At 38.7% G+C, this 22,355-nt stretch overlaps 1 protein-coding gene across 3 annotated transcripts in view; it reads right to left on the bottom strand.

The window, feature by feature from the left end:
* RABGEF1 (RAB guanine nucleotide exchange factor 1) overlaps positions 1 to 22,250 on the bottom strand; it is a 64,639-nt gene extending 42,389 nt beyond the window's left edge. For 2 of the 3 annotated variants that reach the window (XM_054589677.1, XM_054589678.1), the window contains exons 1-2: positions 4,725 to 4,774; positions 1,397 to 1,582 (exon numbers count right to left, since the gene is read on the bottom strand). In XM_054589677.1, coding sequence (XP_054445652.1) covers positions 1,397 to 1,582; positions 4,725 to 4,726 — 188 coding nt within the window. In that variant the 5' untranslated portion in view covers positions 4,727 to 4,774. Of the gene's footprint in view, positions 1 to 1,396; positions 1,583 to 4,724; positions 4,775 to 22,146 lie in introns of those variants that run through there. The other variant, XM_054589679.1, reaches the window with a different exon arrangement.
* Positions 22,251 to 22,355: the final 105 nt, after the last annotated feature.

Genomic DNA, 22,355 nt, shown 5'->3' with positions numbered 1-22,355 from the left:
AGGCCCCGAGGAAATAGGTAATGTTCTATGTATTTTCTCTCTGACTGACCATGGAGTCACCAAAGGCAGCGAGTGTACTTTATAATTCTGTGAGTTTACCACAGATGCTAGCAAAGTAGCCACTCAACAAATGTGGTCGATTAGATATAAAACTAGCAAAAGTTGTCAGAGTTTAGTTTGACTTTCTTTTACTGAGAAGTTTTAGTTACTAGGATGCTCCAGCAAAGGATTAACATTATTTGTGGCATTTTATTAGTTTCTATGCTTACCAGCTATGCCATATTTTATTTTATCATAATCATATTTCTGTATAATACAAACTTCTCAAATAATACTTTTGACCTACAAACCCCATTTTGAAAAGTTAAATTTTTATAACTCAAGAACGATATACACAGAGCAACAGATTTCTACTACTACATGTTTATGACTGTGCCAGATGCCACACTGGATATATCAAAAATGGGAGAAAACAACTCTTGACGAGGGACATGTACCAAGCCCTGTGCTAGGTACTGGGTTGGCCAAAAAGTTTGTTTAGTTTTTTTCATACAATGGCTCTAGTAGTGCTTAGCTGTCTTTAACCTCATTCAAAAAAATTTTGTTAGATTGTATTGTGACAGCTGTCATTTCAGCATGCATTTAAAAAAAACTTATCAAATTGGTGAATTTTTGAGCAGCCATTTTAATACTGAAGATGGAAGAAAATATACATTTTCAGCATATTATTATTATTTCAAGAAAGGTAAAAATACAACTGAAACACACAAAAAAACAAAAAAAGATTTGTGCAGTGTATGGAGAAAGTGCTCTGACTGGTCGAATGTGTCAAAAGTGGTTTGCGAAGTTTCTTGGTACTACTGATATTTTGGCCAAATAATTCTTTGCCATGGGGCTATCTTATACACTGGAAGATGTTTAGCAGCACCCCTGGCCTCTACCCACTAGAAGCGAATAGCAGGAGATAGCCATCATACTCAGAATGTCCAAATCAATAAAGTTACTGGTGAAAATGAAAAATGTGTCTTTTAGTTTACGGAAAAAATGTAATGGACTTTCTGGCCAACCCAGTACATCATATATATTACCTCATTTAACCTCCACCATGAAGTATGTTTATGTCTATTCTTCTACTCCAAAAACCTTACTGTCTCTATTAGGGAACTAAGATCCCTGAAACACAAAATACTTAAATGGTAAGACAAAAGAGAAAATGAAGCCACTAAAAGCTAATCATTAAATGCTGACTAAGACGAGAGGAAAAACCTATTTCTCTTGACATTAGACTGACTTGCTAAGAGCACAAAGCAGAAGAGAAAAAAATGTATTCTGACAATGACAGTACTATGTATCCAATTAAATCGCTGTAAAACCACTCCCAGTTAAGCCCGTTTACCGCTCCGCTAGTTCCCAATCCTCCTGAATTTGCTTCTGTCTGGCTTTGTGGTACTCCTCCCTCCAGCACTTGGAACAGAAACCATGCCAAGCAGGGTTGCCGTAGTAACCACATCCTTTCTTGCATAGGAGCTCTGATTGATCCACATGAATTCCTCGGCGTTCAGACTTAAGGCTCATCTTCTCCCTGTTAATCAAGTAACAAACAAGAAAGTATTCAAAATGAATTATATCAGCACAGCAATTAAGACCCCAAAAATGAGTCCATATCTTCAAGCTATAGGGGAAGGAAGAAGAGAAAGAAGAAAAAGGAGAGAGGCAGGTAGGGAAGGAGAGAGGGAAGGAAAAAGTTTAGATATAACAAATTCCTGACAGTCAAATTAAAGAAAATACTTCTTAGTCCCTGCCCAATATTGCATTAAAGACCTAACGATAAAACGTAAAACTCCTAGAAGAAAACATAGGGGAAAAACTTTGACACTGGCTTTGGCAATGATTTCTTGGATGACAAACCAAAAGCACAAGTAACAAAAGCAAAAATAGACAAATGCAAACCTAAAAACTTCTGCACAGAAAATACCAGAGTGACATAAAAATGTGTTTTGTCTCACATAAATTAATTCAACATTTACCAAGAAAACAAGTATAATTAATTAAACAGAACAATATAAACTCTTTGAGAAGGCATTCAAGGCCCTCAGAAATCTAGAGCAAATTAACATGAGACTACTATTTGCTACCACTCACTACACACATAATATTGTGACAGGTACTTAATATAATTATTTATGACAAAAAAGAAAAGGAAAAAAAACCCAAGGTAGACATTATTTCCATTTTATTAGATGTGAGGCCTGAGGTTGAGAGAAATTTTCAAAAGTACCTAACCTCTAATGAAAACAAGCAAAAGAGAAGGGGTTCAAAACCAGGTGAGCTTCCAAAATCCTTACAATACATTGTCCCCAAACTACTTGTCCAAATTCAACTCATATTCCTGAGCACGATAATTTTCACTCATGACAGTCTCCTAAACAAACCATGCATGTTTGTGCCTCAGCCTAGACAGAATTCTTTCCCATAGATTTCTTCTGCTTTTTCAAAGATGATTCACTACTGAAAGCTCATGAGCTTCCTGTGAGAATTAACTCTGACCCTCTTCTCATAACACTGCTTATTTACAAAGCAGTTATATCCATTCTACTTCGTTATAAAGAAGAATTTCTATGTTTGACTTCCTCCCCCCAGACTAGAAGCACCCTGAGGAGCTGCTTTATATTCCCAACAGAACACAGTATGGTGCTGAAGTGCTCCATATGTGTTTTGAATTCATATGGAGACAAGACTGTTTTCTATTCAGCCTTTATTTGAACAGTGAACAAGCTTTCTTTTAAGATTTGATAACAAATTCGAGGACTTATGTTAGATATAGAGTCAGAAGGAGAAACCAATTAAAAAGTACATGGTAAGTTGAAGAGAAATTTTTAACTGTGACTTTCCTTCTTAGACTATCAGCAAAAAAATTTGAATTTTCTGCAAAGCTATTATTTAACAAGATTCCTTACTTGGCAAGTTAAACGTGTTAAGGCAATCTTCATCTCTGGCAATTGACTGGATCTTACGAATCCTGTCAGGCTGACTTATTTTACCAATCCCTATGTTATTCTTGTTGCTACTACAGTTAGTTATAGTTGTTAAGGGAGTGAGGAAGAACCACCTAATGGCTCTGAAAAGGGGTGGCGGGGGACGGGGCCGGGGAGGCTCTTTCCCTCTGCTAAATATACAGGAATAGGTAATACTGGTTTGTACAGAGAGGGATACACAGTTGTATAGAACCTACTTGTGTCAAGTACTTATAAAATATAAAATCACTGATTCATCAAAGCCAAGGAATTATTATCTTCATTTCTAAGTTCTAAGATGAAGTTCTGTTTTATATCACAATAAAGGCAGCCATAAATACTCATCCCCCAAAATCAATGATAAAAAAATGGACAAAACTGCCTCTCTGCTGATGAGTCAATGTGTTGGCCAAGGGATGCATTTAAACTCCAGGCCACCAGCTATTTCTGCTGGCCTCTCTCGTGTCTCCTCTGTGTATGCACAGGCCCCGTTGGCCAGGGTGAAAGGAAACCTTACAGGCTAGCAGTGTTTGCACACAAATTCTTCATCTAAACAAACAACAATCTTGGGCCAACCATTAAGGTATTAAGGTATGCAAGCACAGGGGTGAACTCTTAGAAGGCAGTCAAGCTTAAAAATAAAAACAGGAAAAAAAAAAAAAACTGAACAAAGACATCAGGGGCCACGTGAAGACTCTCAAGAGATTTCACAGATTTAGTCCAGCTATAAAACTTGTATGGTATACTGAGCACTACTTTGGGGGATTCTCATAAGCAAAAGAGAGGAGAAGAACTGGGGAGGAAGACCAGAATTGAATATATCATCAAGCACTCAGGGAGTTTACCATATTTCCCTCCAGTATCACCGATCTAAACCAGAAATGCACACCAAGGCACAGAGACAGTACCTCTAGTTCAGGCACAAGGAAGGAGAAAGGAAACTCCTAACTCTGAGAGAAAATATGAAAATCCCTCCATTTTATTGTTTTTCCCCTTCTCTTGAGCCAGAACATGGCTGAAGCAACCACATGCAGCACTGGCTGGAAACACAGACTGCAGAAGCAAAACTCTGAGGAAGCGAAACTATAGATTTTTCCCACTCTCCATCCTCCCCATTTCTTGTCCCCAAATATGCAAACAGTCATGGAAATACAGTGTTCATGAGAGTGGGGTAACTAACTCCACCGTTCTCTGGAAAGAAAAGATGAGAATCTGGAAAATAAAATAAGTGTAAGAGAAGCCACTGACAAGGAGAACTCGAGAAAGCAACCTGAATTGTTGCTGGTGAACTCCTGGGCTTACTTCTAGTTGTGCGTAAGACACCTAATGCTATTCAGGACAAAAGACTAAAATTCAAACAGAGCCCACCACACAAGTTTCAGGCTGGCACCCACATGAAGCAGATCAAAACTACCGCAAAGGCTTTGAAAAATGAACTGACATCGTAAACATGGCCCATAGAAAGTGGGTTAGAACTTGCAGCCCCAACTGGACAACAAAAGTAAAAACTTTTGCTCTGCAAATGTTACCATTAAGAAAATAAAAAAAAACCAAACTACAGACTGGTAGAAAAATACTTGCAATCACATATTTGACAAAGGACTTGCATCTAGAATATATAAAGAATGCTCAAAAGTCAACAGTACAAAAAACCACCCAATTACAATATAGGCGAAAGACTTGCAAGACAGAGATCTAAAGAATACATACATGCTGGGAGACAATTCTCACATTTCAGTCCACGAGGCCTTCAAAAACATCCTTCACTATTTAACACCCTTAAAAGAAACACATGATTATCTTCTACCAGGGCAGAGGGCAAGTTTGTTTACTGTCCAGTATAAAAGATCAAATGTTTCCCTCAGGTCAAAGGTTGGGCAGGTCTGTTTTCTGCCCATTTTAAAAGATTTGGCTTCCCTAAGCTTGGGTTCCTCAGCTGTGACATCGCCCCCATGGGACTTCAGGGTAAAGGTAGGCCATGTGAACATGAAGCTTGTTTTGCTGAAATCCTGTGAATAATTAAGTGCTTTGTCTCTGACTCAGGATCTCACATCTTCTGCCAGCATCCATGAATCTATGGCAGGATCACTTGCTACCTGTAAGCAGGGTAAAAATTCAGATCCTTCACAGTTCTTGATCACGTAGAAAATAAGCACAAGTCGTTCAACATCACCAACCATTAGAGAAATGCAAATTAAAAACACCATGAGGTATCATTACCACTACACATGTATTAGAATGGCTAAAATTAAAAATATCAATATCAAAAGTAGAAAGGATGCAGAGCAACTAAACACTCACACATTCCTAGTAGACTGAGAATAGTAAAAGCTATCATGAAAAACAGTATGATAGTTTCATAAAAAGTTAAACATGTACTTATCATACAATCCAGCAATCCCACTCCTGGTTATTTCCTCCAGAGGAACAAAATGAATGTTCACTCAAATATCCATACACAAATATTTCTAGTAGCATTACTCAGGACCATTAGAAAAAGGAAACCACCAAAATATCCTTCAGTGAGTGAACGGATAAACAAATTGTGTGGTACATCCATGCAATGGATGTTCCTCAGCAAAAAAAAAAAAAAAAGGGCAGGCCAAGGAGCTGTACTGACACAAGCAACAACTTGGATCGATCTCAAGGGCTTTATGCTGAACGAACGAAGCCCATTTTAAAGTTCACATATAGTATGAACAGTGTTTGTTAGGAATTAGGGTTGGGGGGAGGGTGTCTATAAAAAATTACATAGAAAAGTTTTTGGGAGGTGATGGAACTATTCTATATTCAGGTATTTACATAAATCTATACATGTTTTAAAAATCACAGAACTGTGCACTCCCTAAAATTCAATTTTACTGTATGATTAAAAAAAAAAAAGAAACTTGAGAGGCAATTTCTAGGTTGGATTGGTGAGAAAGTACAAAACAGGAGACAGAGATAGTCATCAAGAGACAACTACAGTAAGAAGTTATAATAATAGAGGTATCGATAATACAGTGGGAATGGAAAGGGGAATGGTGGCAACACATTTTGCAGGTGAGATCAGTAACAATTAACTAGTAAGGCATGGCAGGGAGATTTGCAAGTTTACAAATACTCTTTACTGCCTCTACAAGACCAAAGCACTCCAATCTCTATTTACTTACTTAATAGTTTAGCTTTTTTTCTTTTTTTTTAAAAAAACTTTATTTTCAGAGAGAGGGGAAGGGAGGAAGAAAGAGGGGGAGAGAAACATCGATCAACGGCCTTTTGTAAATCCCCAACTGGGGACCTGGCTTACAACCTAGGCATGTGCCCTGACCAGGAACTGAACCAGCGACCTTTCGGTTCACAGGCCGGCACGCAATCCACTGAGCCTCATCGGCCAGGGAGGCTTCCAGTATTCAGATTTAACATACTTATTTGGTAGATGAGGTTGAGGTAGAAAAGAAGAATAACTAAATCTAATCAGAGTCCAGATGTTAAGTTGAAGAAACTTTAAAGACCAATTCTACTTACTCCTCTTTCAATAAAGATGATGACACTGAGACTGAGAAGTTGATTTGTTCAATCCAAAGGTAGTAAGTGGCAGGGACATCACTAGAGCCTGTACTTACACTACGCCCTGAGTTCCATCAAACTATTTTGAGAGCCTGGGTAATCTTCCACCATTATCATCCTGCAGTCCCTTTCTTCAATTCCAAGAGAAATGGGCAGAAAGAAATATCCATTTTCCTTATATCAGAATTCAGTAAGTTTTTATATTTTAATACTACAAATACTATGGCACAGGTCTGTGTTACTAAAATTAAACATTCCAGTGAGTCTGCCTAGCGGATGTGCCAGCAACCTCCCTTTTCTTGAGGAAATGTTATCCCAATCCACAATGATAGGCTGTCAGCCACCATGTTTAAACGTCTACCTGCCACTTCAGGGCCACAGCTAACTGAACCAGAGATGGGTATGTGACCCAACCTGGAGTTTTGGAAATGAGTCTAATCGGGGCTGTTCTCCTGAATAATGGAGGGGATATGGCATGGCCATCTTCCTTCAAGAGACCTGAGTGATAGGATAACCAGTCTGAAGAGTGAATAGATACACAACAAGAAGCAGAGAAAAGAGGCAGTAGAAAAATACTCTATAGATCCTGAGAGGTGTCCATTTTGCAGTTTCAGTCAGTTCCAAGGTTCAGCTGCCTGCCTACTCTCAGATTCTGAGACACATTCCTCAATTCCCACTGTACTTTTCTTTTTTTCTTATACTTGTTCTAATACTGCTTATTTAACTGCACCCAAAGACCTGTCCAAATGCCATTCTAGAGCTAGAAAAATATAACAAGATTGCTGTGACTACTTAGCATATACTAAGAGCGCAATAGGTAGTAAGATAAAAACAATAATAGTAACTCTGAGTCTATGAAGACCAATTTGGTGTGGACATGAGAGCATAATGATCGGTCAAATCTGTATTCAAATGCCAACTCTGCCACTTATTAGAAACATGACTTCGGACAAATTAATATTTCTGAAACTTCCATTCATATTTCTCTGTCCAACTTCTGCTCCTACCATTCTCAACCTTTTTACAAATCTAAGCCCCACAAGCCTTGTGCTCCCAGGACGTTTGCTCTCTGATGCTACACATGTGATTATATTACCTTACATGGCAAAAAAAAAATAAAATAAAATAAAAGACTTTGCAGAAAATTATGGTTACTAATCAGCAGATCTTAAAATAGGGAGATTATTCTGGATTATCCAGCTGGGCACAACAGAAGCACATGAGCCCTAAATGCCAAGGAGGACAGGAACTCAGAACAGTCAAAACAATCCTGAAAAAGAACGTAGGAGGACTTATACTTCCCAATTTCAAAACTTTCTGGAAAGCCATGACGATCAAAGCAGTGTGGTACTAGTACAAGGCTAGACATGTGGATCAATGGAACAGAATTATGAGACCAGAAATAAACCCAGACATTTATGGTTATCACAAGGGTGCCAAGACTATCCAATGAAAACAGAAGAATCTTTTCAGTAAATGGCACTGGGACAACTGAATAGCCACATGCAAAAAGAATGGAGCCAGGCCTTTAACTCACACAATATATAAAAAACTGAAAATGGATCAAAGACCTAAATGCAAAAGCTAAAACCATAAAAACTCTTAGGAAAGAATTCGTAGATGACACCAAAAACAAGAGCAACAAAAGAAAAGAAACATGAACTGTACTTCATCAGAACTAAAACTTTTTTGTTTCCAAGCACCTCATTAAGAAAGTAAAAAGATAACTCACAGAATGGGAGAAAATATTTGCAAATTATATATCTAATAAAGAATTTCTATAAAGAATATACAAGGCAGGGGCAAAAGTAGGTTTACAGTTGTGAGTATACAAAACAGTTTATTTTTGTATTATTGTTTGTTAATTATCACATTATTTTCCATACAAACATCTGTAAGCCTACTTTTGCCCACCCTTGTATAAAGAACTTTTACAGCTCAGTATTTAAAAAATAACCTAATTTTTAATGGGTAAAAAGATCTGAACAGATACTTCCCCAAGGAAACATACAAATGGTCAACAAGCACACATAAAATTAAACATAGTTACGATATGACCCAGCACTTCCACACCAAGGTTTTTACCCAAGAGGAATGAAAACTTAAGTCCACACAGAAACTTGTCCATGAATGTTTTATAGCAGCATTATCCATAATAGCCAAAAGGTAGAAACACCCAAATGTCCATCAACTGACAAATGGCTAAACAAAATGCAGTGTATCATACAATGTAGGTATTAGTCATAAAGAGAAAAGTACTGATATGTGCCACAACTGACCTTAAAAACATGATGCTAAGTGAAAGCAGGCAGTTATAAAGATCACATATCATATGATACCATTCACATGAATGTCCAGAACAGGGAAATTCTATAAAGACAGAGAGTCTTTATAGTGGTTGCTTAGGATGAAGGGGAAGGGTGGGTGTAGCAGATAGCTAAAGAGTAGGAGGTTTCTTTCTGAGATGATGAAAATGTTCTGAAGTTGGCCATGGCATGGTTGCCCCTGAATTATGCCCTTTAAGTGGATGAATTATACCCCAATAAAATTGTTTTTAAAATGAAAATCAGAAGAGGAGGGCATAATGGAAAGTCAGAGAACTACTGTTGGCTTTGAAGGTGGAGAGACTAATTCAAAGAATGTGGGTGGCTTCTAGAAGCAGAGAATGATCCCTGACTGACAGTCAGCAAAGAAATGAAGAATTCAGTCCTATATCCACTTGGAAATCCATTCTGCCAATATAAGCGTGTCTGGAAACAGATTCTCCCCATAGCCCGCAGATAAGAGCCCAGGATGGTGGACACCTTAACTTTGACCTCTTGAGATCCTTAACACCGTACCCAGCTAAGCAGGCCAGGAGTTCTTATAGAACTTTGAAAAAATAGATGGGTGTTGTTTAAGCTTCTAAATTTGTAGTAATTTGTTATGACAACAACAGAAAATTGTTGTAGGTCTCTGTTACATTTCTCTCACCTTTGTACAGGTGCTTTAATGCCTAGAATGCTGTACCCTTAGCTGTTCATATGGTGATTTCTCTCTCATCATTTCGTTCTCAGCTTTCATGTCCCACTACCAGAAAGGGCTTCCCTGGCCACTCTACCATAAGTAGTACCTACCCCAGGAGGGGAGGAGATGCAGAACAGGCTGAAATGGGCTAGTTCACACACCCTTGTGCAGCAAGTAAAAAAAAACTGGGAGGAATATCTCAGGATTGAGGGATTCTAGCCCCAGAGTAGGACCCCCCAGACCAGAGTTCCACTGCCAGGAACATAAGACTCCATAACTTCTGACTGTAAAAAGCAGTGGGGACTAAGGCTGTAGAAGGCAGAAACTGCCAGAATCCTAAGCAATTTCACTTAAAGGGTCTGCGTACAGACTTAGAGACATGGGGCGGAAATGAATTGTCCAGCATCAGGGAGAAAGCTGGGGAGGCTGCTTTCTCCCAGACAGAGATGCTGGCAGAGGCCACTGCTCCTTTTCTGGGTCCTTCCCCAACAGAGCCACAAAGCCTGCAGGCAGACGCTATATCTGCGATACCATCAACCTGGCTCTTACTGTTTGCCCTACCCTTATGATTCTCTGATGCCCTACCCCACCCAACATTCAGGCCCACCCAAGCTGTTCCAGGGGCTTTTTCACATGAATGGCTTGTCCTGGCCCATGCTTCAGCTTTTCCTAAATTCTCCCAAACAAGCAGCACCTGGCTTTGGCAGAGCCCCATACTTCTACATTGCCCCAGGCCCCTCACTAAGTTGCCCCAGGCCCAGGACTAGCAGCAGCCGGCCTTGGTTCACAGCTTGGTCTCTCCGGGGCACCTCTAAGCCCAGCACAAGCAGCAGCCATCTGCAGATTGCTTTGTAGCTACTGCTGTGTGAACCTGGACAGAATACAGGCAGTGGCTGACCTTGGACGTGCCAACAGCAATCAAGGCTCAACTACAACAGGAGTGTGTAGACAGCCCACACAATGGGTGCACCTCAGGTACCAGCTTGGGTAATAGGGGAGGCTGTGCCATTAGATACTACAGGACACCTTCTACATTAAGCCATTCTATCAAGCCTGGGAGATGTAGTAGCTTTACAAAATACATAGAAAATAAAAGTAGTACCTGTGCCAACCTACCCAACCCTCACCTCTACCCTGGGCCCAGCACTGTCTATCCATATCCTATCTGTTTCTAACAAGAGCGAATAAGGAAAGGTGTGCAGGAAAGAGTTAGCAAAGTAGGCCTAAGTTGCTTGAATCATGTATATTCTCAGAAGGGCATGCTGTATGACTAGCTCTTGGCTGGCTCCTGGGAATGGAGATCTTGAAGTATCCTTATGTACCAACTGATAAGGCTGTTTGGTATGTATGAACCACACTATACCAGCTTGTCTAAGTCTGTGTAAACAATGTAATGCTTTCCTTCTGGGGCCTGAAGTTGTAACAACTAGAGCCAATCATGAAGGCACTTGTGCCTATGTGACCAGCCTCCGTAAAAACCCTGAAATCCTAGGTTTAAGTCAGCTTCCTTAACAGCAAACACATCACATGTGTTACTACAGTTGACTGCTGGAGGATTAAATGCAGTCCTCCAGCAAGGAGAAGACTCCTTGAAGTTCACACCTGGTATTCTCCAAACTCTGCTAATTGCATCATTTTCCTTTACTGATCCTGCTTTTGTATCATTTCACTGTAATAAAACATTGCCAGGAGTACTTCTAGCAAATTACCAAACCTGGGCCAGTCTTGGGGACTACTGACACAGGGTGTGACTAAAAAGGGGGTGGCATGAGGGAGATCTTACTGATAACAGAATGGTTCTGGATCTTGACTATGGTGGTGGTTACAGGAATCAACATGTGTAATAAAATGACACTGAACTATGCACACATTGTATAGATATCAATTTCTTGGTTTTGATATTGTACAATAGTTATGCAAGATGTAACCATTGGGGGACACTGAATGAAGAGTACACAGCACCTCTCTGTATTATCTTTGCAGCTTCCTGTTAATTTATAATTTCAAATTAAAGTTTTTTTCAAATTCCACTTAAAATTTTTTAAATATAAAAGCACCTAAGATTGAACCAATGTACATCAGACAGTTAAACATACCACTTATATCACTTCTATTTCTAAGAATGGAAAACAGAGCAAGCAAGTGAACCACCAAAAGCGCACATCATGATTACAAAGGCTATGTAGTAGTGATGAGACCTCTGTTTCAGTGGGGCAAAGCATGTACAGTCAGCATACCCAGATTAGGCATTGGAGCTATAAGGACAGCATATTCTTTTCAGTTAGGGAGAATCATGGGAGATCAATGCTGAGACTCAATTCTGGCTTTTCTAGGCAGAAAAGACCTCTATCCCTGTTCAGTGAGGTCACAATCCAGAGGCAAGCTGCAGTCACCACTGCAGTGAGCAGGTCAGAGGAGCCACACCCAGTTCCTGTTTGAGCACAGCATTCTAAGAAGTAAGGCTTTTACTGAGCAACCTGGGCAAAGAGAATACATAATTCAATTGGCCCACTCATATTAGGGAGGACAGAGTAAAAAACTGATCTCTACTGCTGAGACAGTTGAGATTCCTGTGCCAGGGCTAGGATTTAATCTGGACTGAGGTTCACTAAAAAGGGCCAGAGGAATACAAAGCCTAGTCTAGTTATGTGTGTTCCTAAGGCTCTGCATGAAAACCAGATTCATCTCATTAAAGGGCGGGGGGGGGGGGGGGAAGAAATCTTGTGGATTTGAGTAGCTCCCAACTATCTTCCTTGGGATAGTTCTGCTTCCTTCCTATTCTTGGGTTCAATGTCATGCATTCCTCTAGGCATCTCACATAGTATTTACAGGAAACATCCAATCAACTCTACCAAAATAATAAACTATCCTTTGACCTCGGTTAAGAAATAAAATTTTGGGGGAGGGCTATCTTGGGAGGAAGGAGTCCCAGCCCCATACCAGGCCCCCCAGCAAAAAGAAAAAAAAGAAAACGTTTTCCCTTAAATTTGCTTTTTTCCAATTATAAAAAGTAAAATGTTTATTATAAAAAAATCTGAGCTATACAAATAGATTATCAAAGAGAAAGAAAATTAAAACATTACCCTGAAATAGTCATTACATTCTTGCAATGTTTTCCCTACTCATCACTCATTCATCTATTCAACAAATATTTATATACTGAGAAACAAGCAAAATACATGTACATGAAATTTACAGAACTCTTATAATAGCCTAACAAGTTAGGAAATATAAGATAGATCTCACTCACAATACTATTTATTAAATAGTATTAAAACACCTAGAAAATATTTTAATAAAAAATTATGTGAGTTACACAGAAATATTGAGATGTAAAGAAGGTTTGAACACTTGGACACAGTATTAGAAAATTAAATATAAAAATGACAAATGTTTCAAAATTTGCCCACTTAAAGAGAAAGGAAGTTTACTGCAAATGACAACAGAAATCCAAAAGACTTCTTTAAACTTCACAAAATTATTCCACAGTTCATCAGCAATAATAAAAAGGCAAGATTTTTTAGTTTCTAAATTAATTTAACTTATTGATTTAAATTTTCTTCAAACTACTGTAGTTAAAATACTATGAACTTTGCAACAAAACCAGCAAATCACACAGAACAAACTGACCCAAAAATAAATGCTAATCTATGAAATAATTTGATATTAGAGGAAGTGGGAGAAGAATTTTCAATAAAGTGTTGTAATAACTGGTCTGCAATCTGGTAGTCCCAAAAATTAACTGCAGGTATCTTAAAAGGTTAAAGTTTTTAAGGACAAATGAAAAAATAGAAAGAACTAAAATCAAGTATTTATGAAACTTCTGAAGAGGAGAGGGCTATCTAAGCTTACAAGCTACAGGAGAAAGTAAAAAGAAAACATATTTCAACACATAAATTGAAACTTCTGTCCAGTTTTTTAAAAGCCCCACTTAAAACCAAAATGGAAAGGCAATAGGACAGTGAAGTAAATAGGACAATGAAGTATTTTATCACACTCAGAAAGGATTTCTAAATCTGTGAATGAAGGATAAGGATATGAGCAGACCATTCACATAATGGGAATAAATTCCTAGAAACAAAAATGGAATGTCAAAGGGTCTGTACATTTTAAATTTTGATACATACTACCAAATTAGCCTTACAAAAAGATTGTACCTATGTACATTCCCACCTACAATGTATGACTGAATTACTTTCCCACAAACTCAAACACTATATTATTAACCTTTAATGTTTGCCAATCTCAAAGGCAAAAATAATAATAATCAATCACTTCCTGTTTTAATATGCATTTCCTTAAAAAGGTTAACCATCTTTATAGATATTTATTAGCCATTGCTATATTTTCCTTGAGGAATTTAACTGTTCATGTTCTTTGCTCATTTTTCTACATCATCCTTTTTTTCTTTTTATAGGTACTCTTTTTTACATTATCTTTTAGTCCTTGACTTTATGTTATGAAGACACAATAGTCTGAATCAAAGACTTAGTATTTCAAATCTATACCCGAGTTTCACCAACTTTCATTATCATTTAATACATTGCTTCAAAAATGAATGTGAATGTCACACAGAGAATCAATGGCAGAGTTCCAATGTTTAATTTAACAAAACAAATTATCCAAACACTAGGCTGCCCAAATAATTGCAAATGATAATCAAACCCCTAGAATAGAATGCAGTTTATGCTGCTGGAATGAGCAGAGCCAGCAGAGCAGCATTCTTAAGGAATGAGTTCTAGACGACAATCTTCTATTGTACTAACTCATACCCTCTTCGAGTTAAATGAAAATACAACTTTAATTTGAGCATGCCAGTCTCCAGGCTAATAACTCAAAATTACATGCAAAGTAACCGTCAACTTCAACTATGCTCCACTCTTCCTCCACAAAAACACTGCCAATTCCCCAACTGTTCGATTTGGTAAGTGACCAAAAATTATCTTGTAACTCCACTTAAAATAACAAAAACTGCAATATATAAAGTGGCTTCAACAATTAAAGTTGGTTTGGGGTTTTTTTCCCCCCCCAAAGTACTACATCTTAGTTTTTAGTTTAGCTGCAGCTTTTTCACCCTTAGCCAATTGCTGTGGCTGGGCAAAATGACACAAACATCTCTCAGACAGGGAAAAGAAAAAGCAATTGCCTGGGTTGAAATATTCAGATTTGTTAGAAAGCTCAAATAAATATTTGTATTACGTTTTAAGCATTTGAGAAGTTCCTTGTGACAAAAATTTAATCCAAATAAACTGCATAAACTTTCAGAAGCTGATAATCCCATTTGTTGTAGGTAGAATTGTGTCCCCCCCAAAAAGACAGACTGAACCCCAATACTGTGAATGTGACCTGATTTGGAAACAGGATCTTTGCAGATGTAATTAGTTAAAATGAGGTCATACTAAATTAGGGTGGGCCCTAAATCCAATGGCTGGGATTGCCTGCGACAAGGCCCTGAGAGAGACACACACAGAGGACACGTGATGCAGCTGCAAACCGAGGAACTCCAAGGACTGCGGGCAATCACCTTGATTTCAGACTTCCAGCCTCCAGAACTAATAAATTCTGAAAGAATAAATTTCTGTTGTTTTAAACCATCCAGATTGTGGTAATCTGTTACAGCATCCCTGGGAAACGAATAAACCATCCAATAAGAATTGCTGTAAATGCTATAAATAATTAAATGCGTTTTCCACAAGTTGAAAAAGAACTGTGGGTTCACAGCATCACCTGCTCTTTACCAATAGGGTAATCATATATCCCAGTTAGTGAGAATAGTCCTGAGTTAAGCCTATTTTTCTGGAACCCTTTTGACTCTCAAGAGCAACCTGCTTTACATAATAAATTACCTACATGGTTGACTAATTTATGAACAAACCTAGAATCCCCTTCTGTTGGTCCATCTTCAAATCCCACCTTGTTCAAATAACTTCTGATTCCCCTTTTCCCCCTGACAGAATAATTCTCTCTCTCTGGCTCCTACAGTATTTTATAAATACAGCTATTATAACACTTACATTCTACTTACTTACAGCAGTTAGCATATAGGTATGAAAACAATGCCATGTGATTATTTCTCATAAACACTTGCTTACGTGTCCACTCCATGTAGACACATAGCACAGTGCCAGGAACAGTGTGAGTACTCAGCAGATGTTTTCTAAATTTATTAAATGATTTAGGCAGAAGACTGACAAAGTACCTGCACAGACAGGTTTCTTTCACTTTTGTCCCTTATACACTCTTGAGAGCCCAATGAAGGTAGCAGTAGAAAATCCAACCGCCTGATCAGTTTTTCTGTTAGCATCTTAAGAACTGTAAAATTCAATAGAATCAACTTTTTTCTCAAGCACTACTTTATTTTTATATAAGTAAGAAAAAAGTTGTGATTCTTTACATAAATATATGTAATTCATTTACTCAATTAATAGGCCAAAGTACTGAAAAGGCAAAAATTCTTCTTTAAGGAAACAGCCTACAAATTCTCATGGGTAACAAAAACCTTCTGCCTATAATTTGTTCTCAAACATGTCCAAGAACAAAAGTAAACCCTTAGGAGAAAGTTGTGTCTATTTAATAGAGCCGATAGTCAAAGGACTTAAATTCTAAATTTCAATACTGTCTCTACCATCAGACATTCTATTTCCTGGAGCAGATAACATATAATGATGTTCTGCAGAAGCATCAGCAGTTAGCATATATGTATGAAAACACTGCCACCTGAGTATTTCTCATAAATGTTATTTAAGATGTGTCTGTTCATGACTTTGTAACACTTGAAACCCTACACAAAATCTATACATTTATCACACTACTACCCCAACTGCAATGGCTAATAAATTTATACAACTAAAAAATAATCTAATCTGCTAAACAGAAACCAAGCCTATTACTTCCTGAGACACAAATAAAATGGGCTTTAGACACTCTATTTCATCAGCCAACAGTTTTTATTTTGTTTTCATATTTTTTAATTTGCATCTTCTTATAATATCCTGTTCGAAACTTTGGACATTAGTCCAACTCATTTTTCAGGAACACATTTTAAAAACAATGTCAAAAGCTGTATGGAAATGCAATTAAGAAGCCACTGTGTTACATAACTATATTTAGGCAAGGACAGTTCTACCCACTATTTACTGATTAAGGATTAAGGATAAATAAGGGTGTTCTCTACTCTCTGTAGAAACTCTAATACTTCAAAATAAAATGATTTGGAATTACCTGGAATAATCTCATAAGAAAACTCACAATAAATAATGGCTTACTTATCTATACAACTCTAATGCAACAGTATTCCAGACACAGAATAAAACACATACACCTAGTAATGCCACCACAAAAGTATAACCCAAATTCATCCTAATCATAATAGTGAGATCACCAGCTAAAATTTTACTCTGATATATAAATAAAAACCTCTTTTTCCAGGCACACTATAAATACCATTGTGGACTTCATAATCTCATGAGACAAATTTATAGCAAATAGAAAAAATATATGCATTTTAGGTACAAATACATAAAATAATATTCCCACTTCTCCAGTCCTGATGGATGCCTACGATCTGTATTTTTTTTTTTTTTTCTTCAGCTTTACAAACCATGGCCAAATGCCCTGAACTTGTAGCTCCCAGCCCATTTTCTGGATGGAAAGATCCATAACCATTCAAGGACCTGTTGTAATGGTGGGTTCTGATATTTGCCAATGTGTTTCTTTCTACTAACTGTATGGGTCCATCTCATCTTGAAGGCGCAGTCTAATCCACCTCAGGCAGTGTAAAGTTATGTGCAGACCACTCAGTCAGTCAGACTACCTGAGTTCAAATCTCTATCACCTTCTGTGTGACCTCGAACAAGTTACTGCTATGAACGGCATTTGTTTATATTTTTCTTTCAAGAAGAAAGGAGGGGAGAGGACAGCAAGATAAAGCATGTAAAGAGCTTATTATTAGCAGAGTGCCTGGCCCAAGATAGCACTTGATAAATTTGAACTATTACTGGAAAGGGCAACATTTTAGCCTATGGACACTCCATCTAAGATAAAAGGATCTGTTTCCTTCTTTTTCCTTTAATTGATTTTTTGAGAGAGGAAGTTGAGAGAGAGAGAGAGAGAGAGAGAGAGAGAGAGAGAGAGAAGCATCAATTTGTCATTTGACTTATTTATGCATTCATTGGATGACTCTTCCATGTGCCGTGACCTGGGATGGAGCCCACAACACTGGTGTGTCGGGGATAATGCTCTAACCAACTGAGACACTCAGCCAGGGCTGTTACTGTCTTAAAAATAAATTATATGCCTCAACTTTTCAAGCCAATGCTGTCTGTGCCAAGCTAACACCCCAAACATACTTCCAGAAATTAATCTTAGGTCTGCAATTTGGTATTCCCCTCGGCCCATTTTGTGTGGAGGCTGACTGACTTTCATTTAAATATCTGTCCTGGTCAGACTCCTCCATCTTCATACTGCCCCCCCCCCCACCCTGATAAAGCATACTTGCTAAAAATATGGCTCTGTAATTAACCAACAATATAAAAAGTAGATGTACTCAAAAAACTTGTCAGGAAGCACAAACTCAAACCCCACTGCTGATAAATTCTTAACAAAAGCTCCACTGAGAAACAAGATATTTATGGAAGGTAACCTGAAGAACGTGCAATCTCCATCTACTTATCTAGATAATCTAAAACAGATCCTTAAATTACCAGTAAATCAGTCTAGAGTTCTAAGTACTTAGATCATATTATTTGCCAGCACTGGAACTGCTTTTATTGAATTATGGTTTGATGTTTTGTCATCAACCTACACAAGGAGACAATGAAGAATTTTACCAAAAAGCGAAGTAAAACACAGCACAGTCCTTTGACATAAATACATGATGTATTTACTTAAGGATATATCTAAGTTTCTCAATACAAGGAGTCTTTGGGACTCCTAAGGAAGAAATTGGTTTTTTCTCATATGTTCACTGAACCGTAACTGATTATACAGGGTGGGGCAAAAACAGGTTTACAGTTGTTTGTATGGAAAATAATACAATAATTAGTAAATAGTAATACAAGAATAAACTCTGCTTCGCATACTCACATCTGTAAACCCACTTTTGTCTCGCCCTGTACTTCTCTCTGAACTGGCTACTAAAAGGCAGAGTCAAATTTGTGATCCTCTAACAAATACTTATGATTTCAGCCCTTGTACTGTGTGTACAGATCTTATTCCTGTTTCTATCTTAAGTTTTTTCCCTCAGTCCTGAATTAATCACCCCTTATTTCTGTATGTTACCAACAATATGCTGCATGTATCTTTAAGTCATTATGAATCCTTTCTGGAACAACAGGTGATATAAGTAAATGGTATGTTCCAATTAAAAAATGTTATAGCACAATAAAATATTTTCTTTCATTGACAAACATTTTATAAGCTCAATTTCTAAAAGCATTATCTTTTTTGTGCTCCAAAAGAAAGAAAAAAGCTTTAGCAAGTATTCTAACTAGAATTAGGAAATTCTAACAACAGAGAAAATACAAAAATAAAACCCTTTCATTATGTACCTGTATTTTTAACTTTGGGGCACACCGAAAATTATAAATATATCCCAGTGTAAAAATCTCCTAAACTCATTTTTTTAATTTAAGATAAAGACCAAATCACCATAAATGTACTTAAAATTATTTATTCTGAATGCGAACTGACTAGACTTGCTTCAAAAATGATTCATAAGATAGGATTTCTGTTCAACTCCTTCTGAGTTGCCCTGTGCCTAGCATAGGGAATGCCGCCAACCATTCCTTAACATGAGACAGCACAGAATTTAGGGCCCTCAAGGCTCTTGCAACATGCCAGCTTCAGACATGTCAGCGATCTCCTTGCTATTATGTAATGAAAATAAAAAGGTTAGGACTCTCTTAGTGCATAAATACTTACTCATTCATGAACTCACAGTTGTCATTCTGACCAAAACTTCTGACTTTTAACTTCGTATATATCTAATTAATCAATTATAATTACAGTTCTTCAGCTAACAGAAACATGAAAAAAATGTCCTATTATATGATAAAAATTACACTTTCTGTCTGGACAGCAACTTCATGAAAAACAGGAATCTCACTGGGTAATTTGAAAGCAGCACGATAAATGCACAGTCTTTTCTTGAAGCATTTTAGCCTTACCCAAATATCAAACAGGTAAAATATGAGTTACATAACATTAAGTGTTTATTCCTAAGTGTTTAATTCAATAATAGTCTAGCTTACTATATCAGGGGATTTCAGACATATGAAACATGTTTCTACAATGCTTTATGAAAGAAATGGGCATTTAATAAAACTTTCAAAATGTTTAGCCTCTATTGTGAAACTTCTTTTTAGTGTGATTATCATTCTTTATGGGTTAAGAAGCCACTTAATAGCATTTCTATTCTAAATCACAGAACAGATAGGTGTTATATTACGCAGGTATTGCCTACATTTTAAGGATGGGTCATCTCTGCTGAAGATGTTTACCCTGCAACCAATAAAAACACATGTACCAAAAATCAAACTCACACTGTCAAGACTGAAAGTCTATGTCTCTAGCCAGAGACTGACACAGTAAATCACATAGTTCTTAGTTCTTCCGTATGTAGGTATTAAAATGAGTTAAGTACTGATTGTATTTTTTTCCACTGAAAAATAACATCAGAAATCAATGAATTCTCATCAAGTCAAGAGGTACTCTTTTAACATTTGATAATGCCCAATTTGGATTTAGAATGCAAAGAGGTAAAAGCGGAACAGAATTCCTGTTTATAGAAGCTTAAAAATTAGAAGGGTCAGTCACTCACACATAAGCAATCAATTAGTAAATGAATATACAATTTAATTCAAACACTTAATGAGGAGAAAAGATTAAAATACAAGATAGCACATAGCAAACACTATTGGGCACAATCCTCACCAGCCACATGGCAGCCTGTATGTTAAGATCTACATGAAATTTCTTTTTAACTACACAACACCCTCCCTAAAACCCTCCCTTTGTTCTGGCATCATCTAGATAAAGAACCAAGCTCCAGAATCTCTGCCCCTATCTGACACCACTCTCTGCCCTGCACTTTCTCACTTTTCAGAAACCATCTCCAAATAGTTATTGGCCTCTTCTCCATTAGTTGCCCCACCCCCACATTGCCACCTACCCCTAAAGTTCCCATGCCACTTTATTAGTTTGAATATTACTCATTCTTCATGATACTTCCAGAACGGTGTTCCCTGACACCCTTTCTTCACCCTCACACCCCACAGTCTCTCGGGGTGAGGGGGGCTACTTAAAGTGCTCTAACTTAGCTCACACTATTTATCACCTTGTGTTCAAAGTATTTTTGCTCTCTTTCTCCCCCCTTCCCTTCCTGTGCCCCTCCTTACCTCCCTCCTAAATTGGCTAACTTCTAGAGAAAAGAAACATGATTGCTTCGAAAGTCAGTAAAAATTCAAATCCTGAACACTCCTTAATATTCCGCATAAGAACAAGTAACTCTTAAAAGTTAACATTATTTATTAAATGAACTAATAATATAATCAAATCTTTTGCACCTCTGGCCAAACTTTCTTGACACAACTATTTTAATTAATTGACTTTAAGCAGTTTTAGGTTTACAGGGAAAAAGAAGTACAACTATTTTACTTTAATCTCAAAAAACAAAAAGAAAGAGAGAAAGAGGAGGGGAGGAAGGAAGCAAGCAAGCAAGCGAGCTCCCCAGGTGATGCTGTAAACTCGTACTGGCAAGTTTTCACATCTAATCTCAAGGACAACAGAGTCCACCAGCGACCACTGACACATTCCCAACCACCGGGCTCGATCACCAGCGCTGAGACGCCAGCTGCCTAAGACCTCCTCTCTAAAGCGGCTCAGTCCCTCCCTCCCTCTCTACTAAACTTCCGTAAAGGGCATCACCTCTGCTCTCTTCCAAAATGGTTTGGAAGCAGGTCCTCCTGCTCCTAACCCCAGGTCCTCAACCACGGGGCGAAAGTTAAGACCAGTCTTCAAGTCTCCGCGCCAAGAAAGTCTGAACCCTTCCAACTCCGAGGAGTATGCCTCCCCAAGAACGACACGGGTTCCTAAAGTCCCGGCTCCCTGCCAACGCCAGACTGCGTTGCGGGTCGGAGCTTTCGTCCAAAAGAATGCCCGAGGGCCACAGGGCACGACCTGACCCGCCGCCACTACAGGTGCCCTTTCTGACTGCGGACTCGACAGTGAGGAGGGAGCCGGACGGAGGGAAGCCATCCCGCGAGGGGATAACTGGTGGGAGGAGGCGGCCAGGAAATGATAAGCGTCTGTCTGTCGGAGTTGGGCTGGGCCATGGAGAACTTGGCGACGTGAGCCTGACACCGGCCGGCTGAGCACTAACAGGGTTAAGGGGACCGGCCAGGGCCGCGCTGCCCGGCCCGGGATGGGACGGAGAACGACAGGAGGCTCCGAAGCGAAACGGATCCGGCCGGGTGGACGGCACGGGCGAATGACCCAGCAGCCCCCGCCTGGTCGGCGCCGCCACCCACTGCCCGGAGCCGAGAGCAGGGCTGTCCTCGGTCCCCGTCCGTCAGTTCCTTACCTCGTCCGCAGATCTACCGGCGTCGAGGCCGCCACTCTCCCACCGTCGTTAGAGTTCGTCCCAGCTCCGCCAGTCCACAACCCGCCCTCACGCCGGCCCACCCTCTCTCACGCCCCGCCCCTGGCGCCGTGAGCGCACGTCACGCACGCACGCACAACGTCACTTCCGGAGCCTTGGACTCTTCGGTGGGAGGCTGTCCTTGCTAGTTC

This window comes from Pteronotus mesoamericanus, unplaced genomic scaffold (genome assembly GCF_021234165.1).
Source record: "Pteronotus mesoamericanus isolate MK-2021 breed Mesoamerican mustached bat unplaced genomic scaffold, CSHL_Meso_final scaffold_167, whole genome shotgun sequence".
Lineage (NCBI taxonomy): Eukaryota > Metazoa > Chordata > Mammalia > Chiroptera > Mormoopidae > Pteronotus > Pteronotus mesoamericanus.
This window is presented reverse-complemented; position numbering and strand designations above follow the sequence as displayed.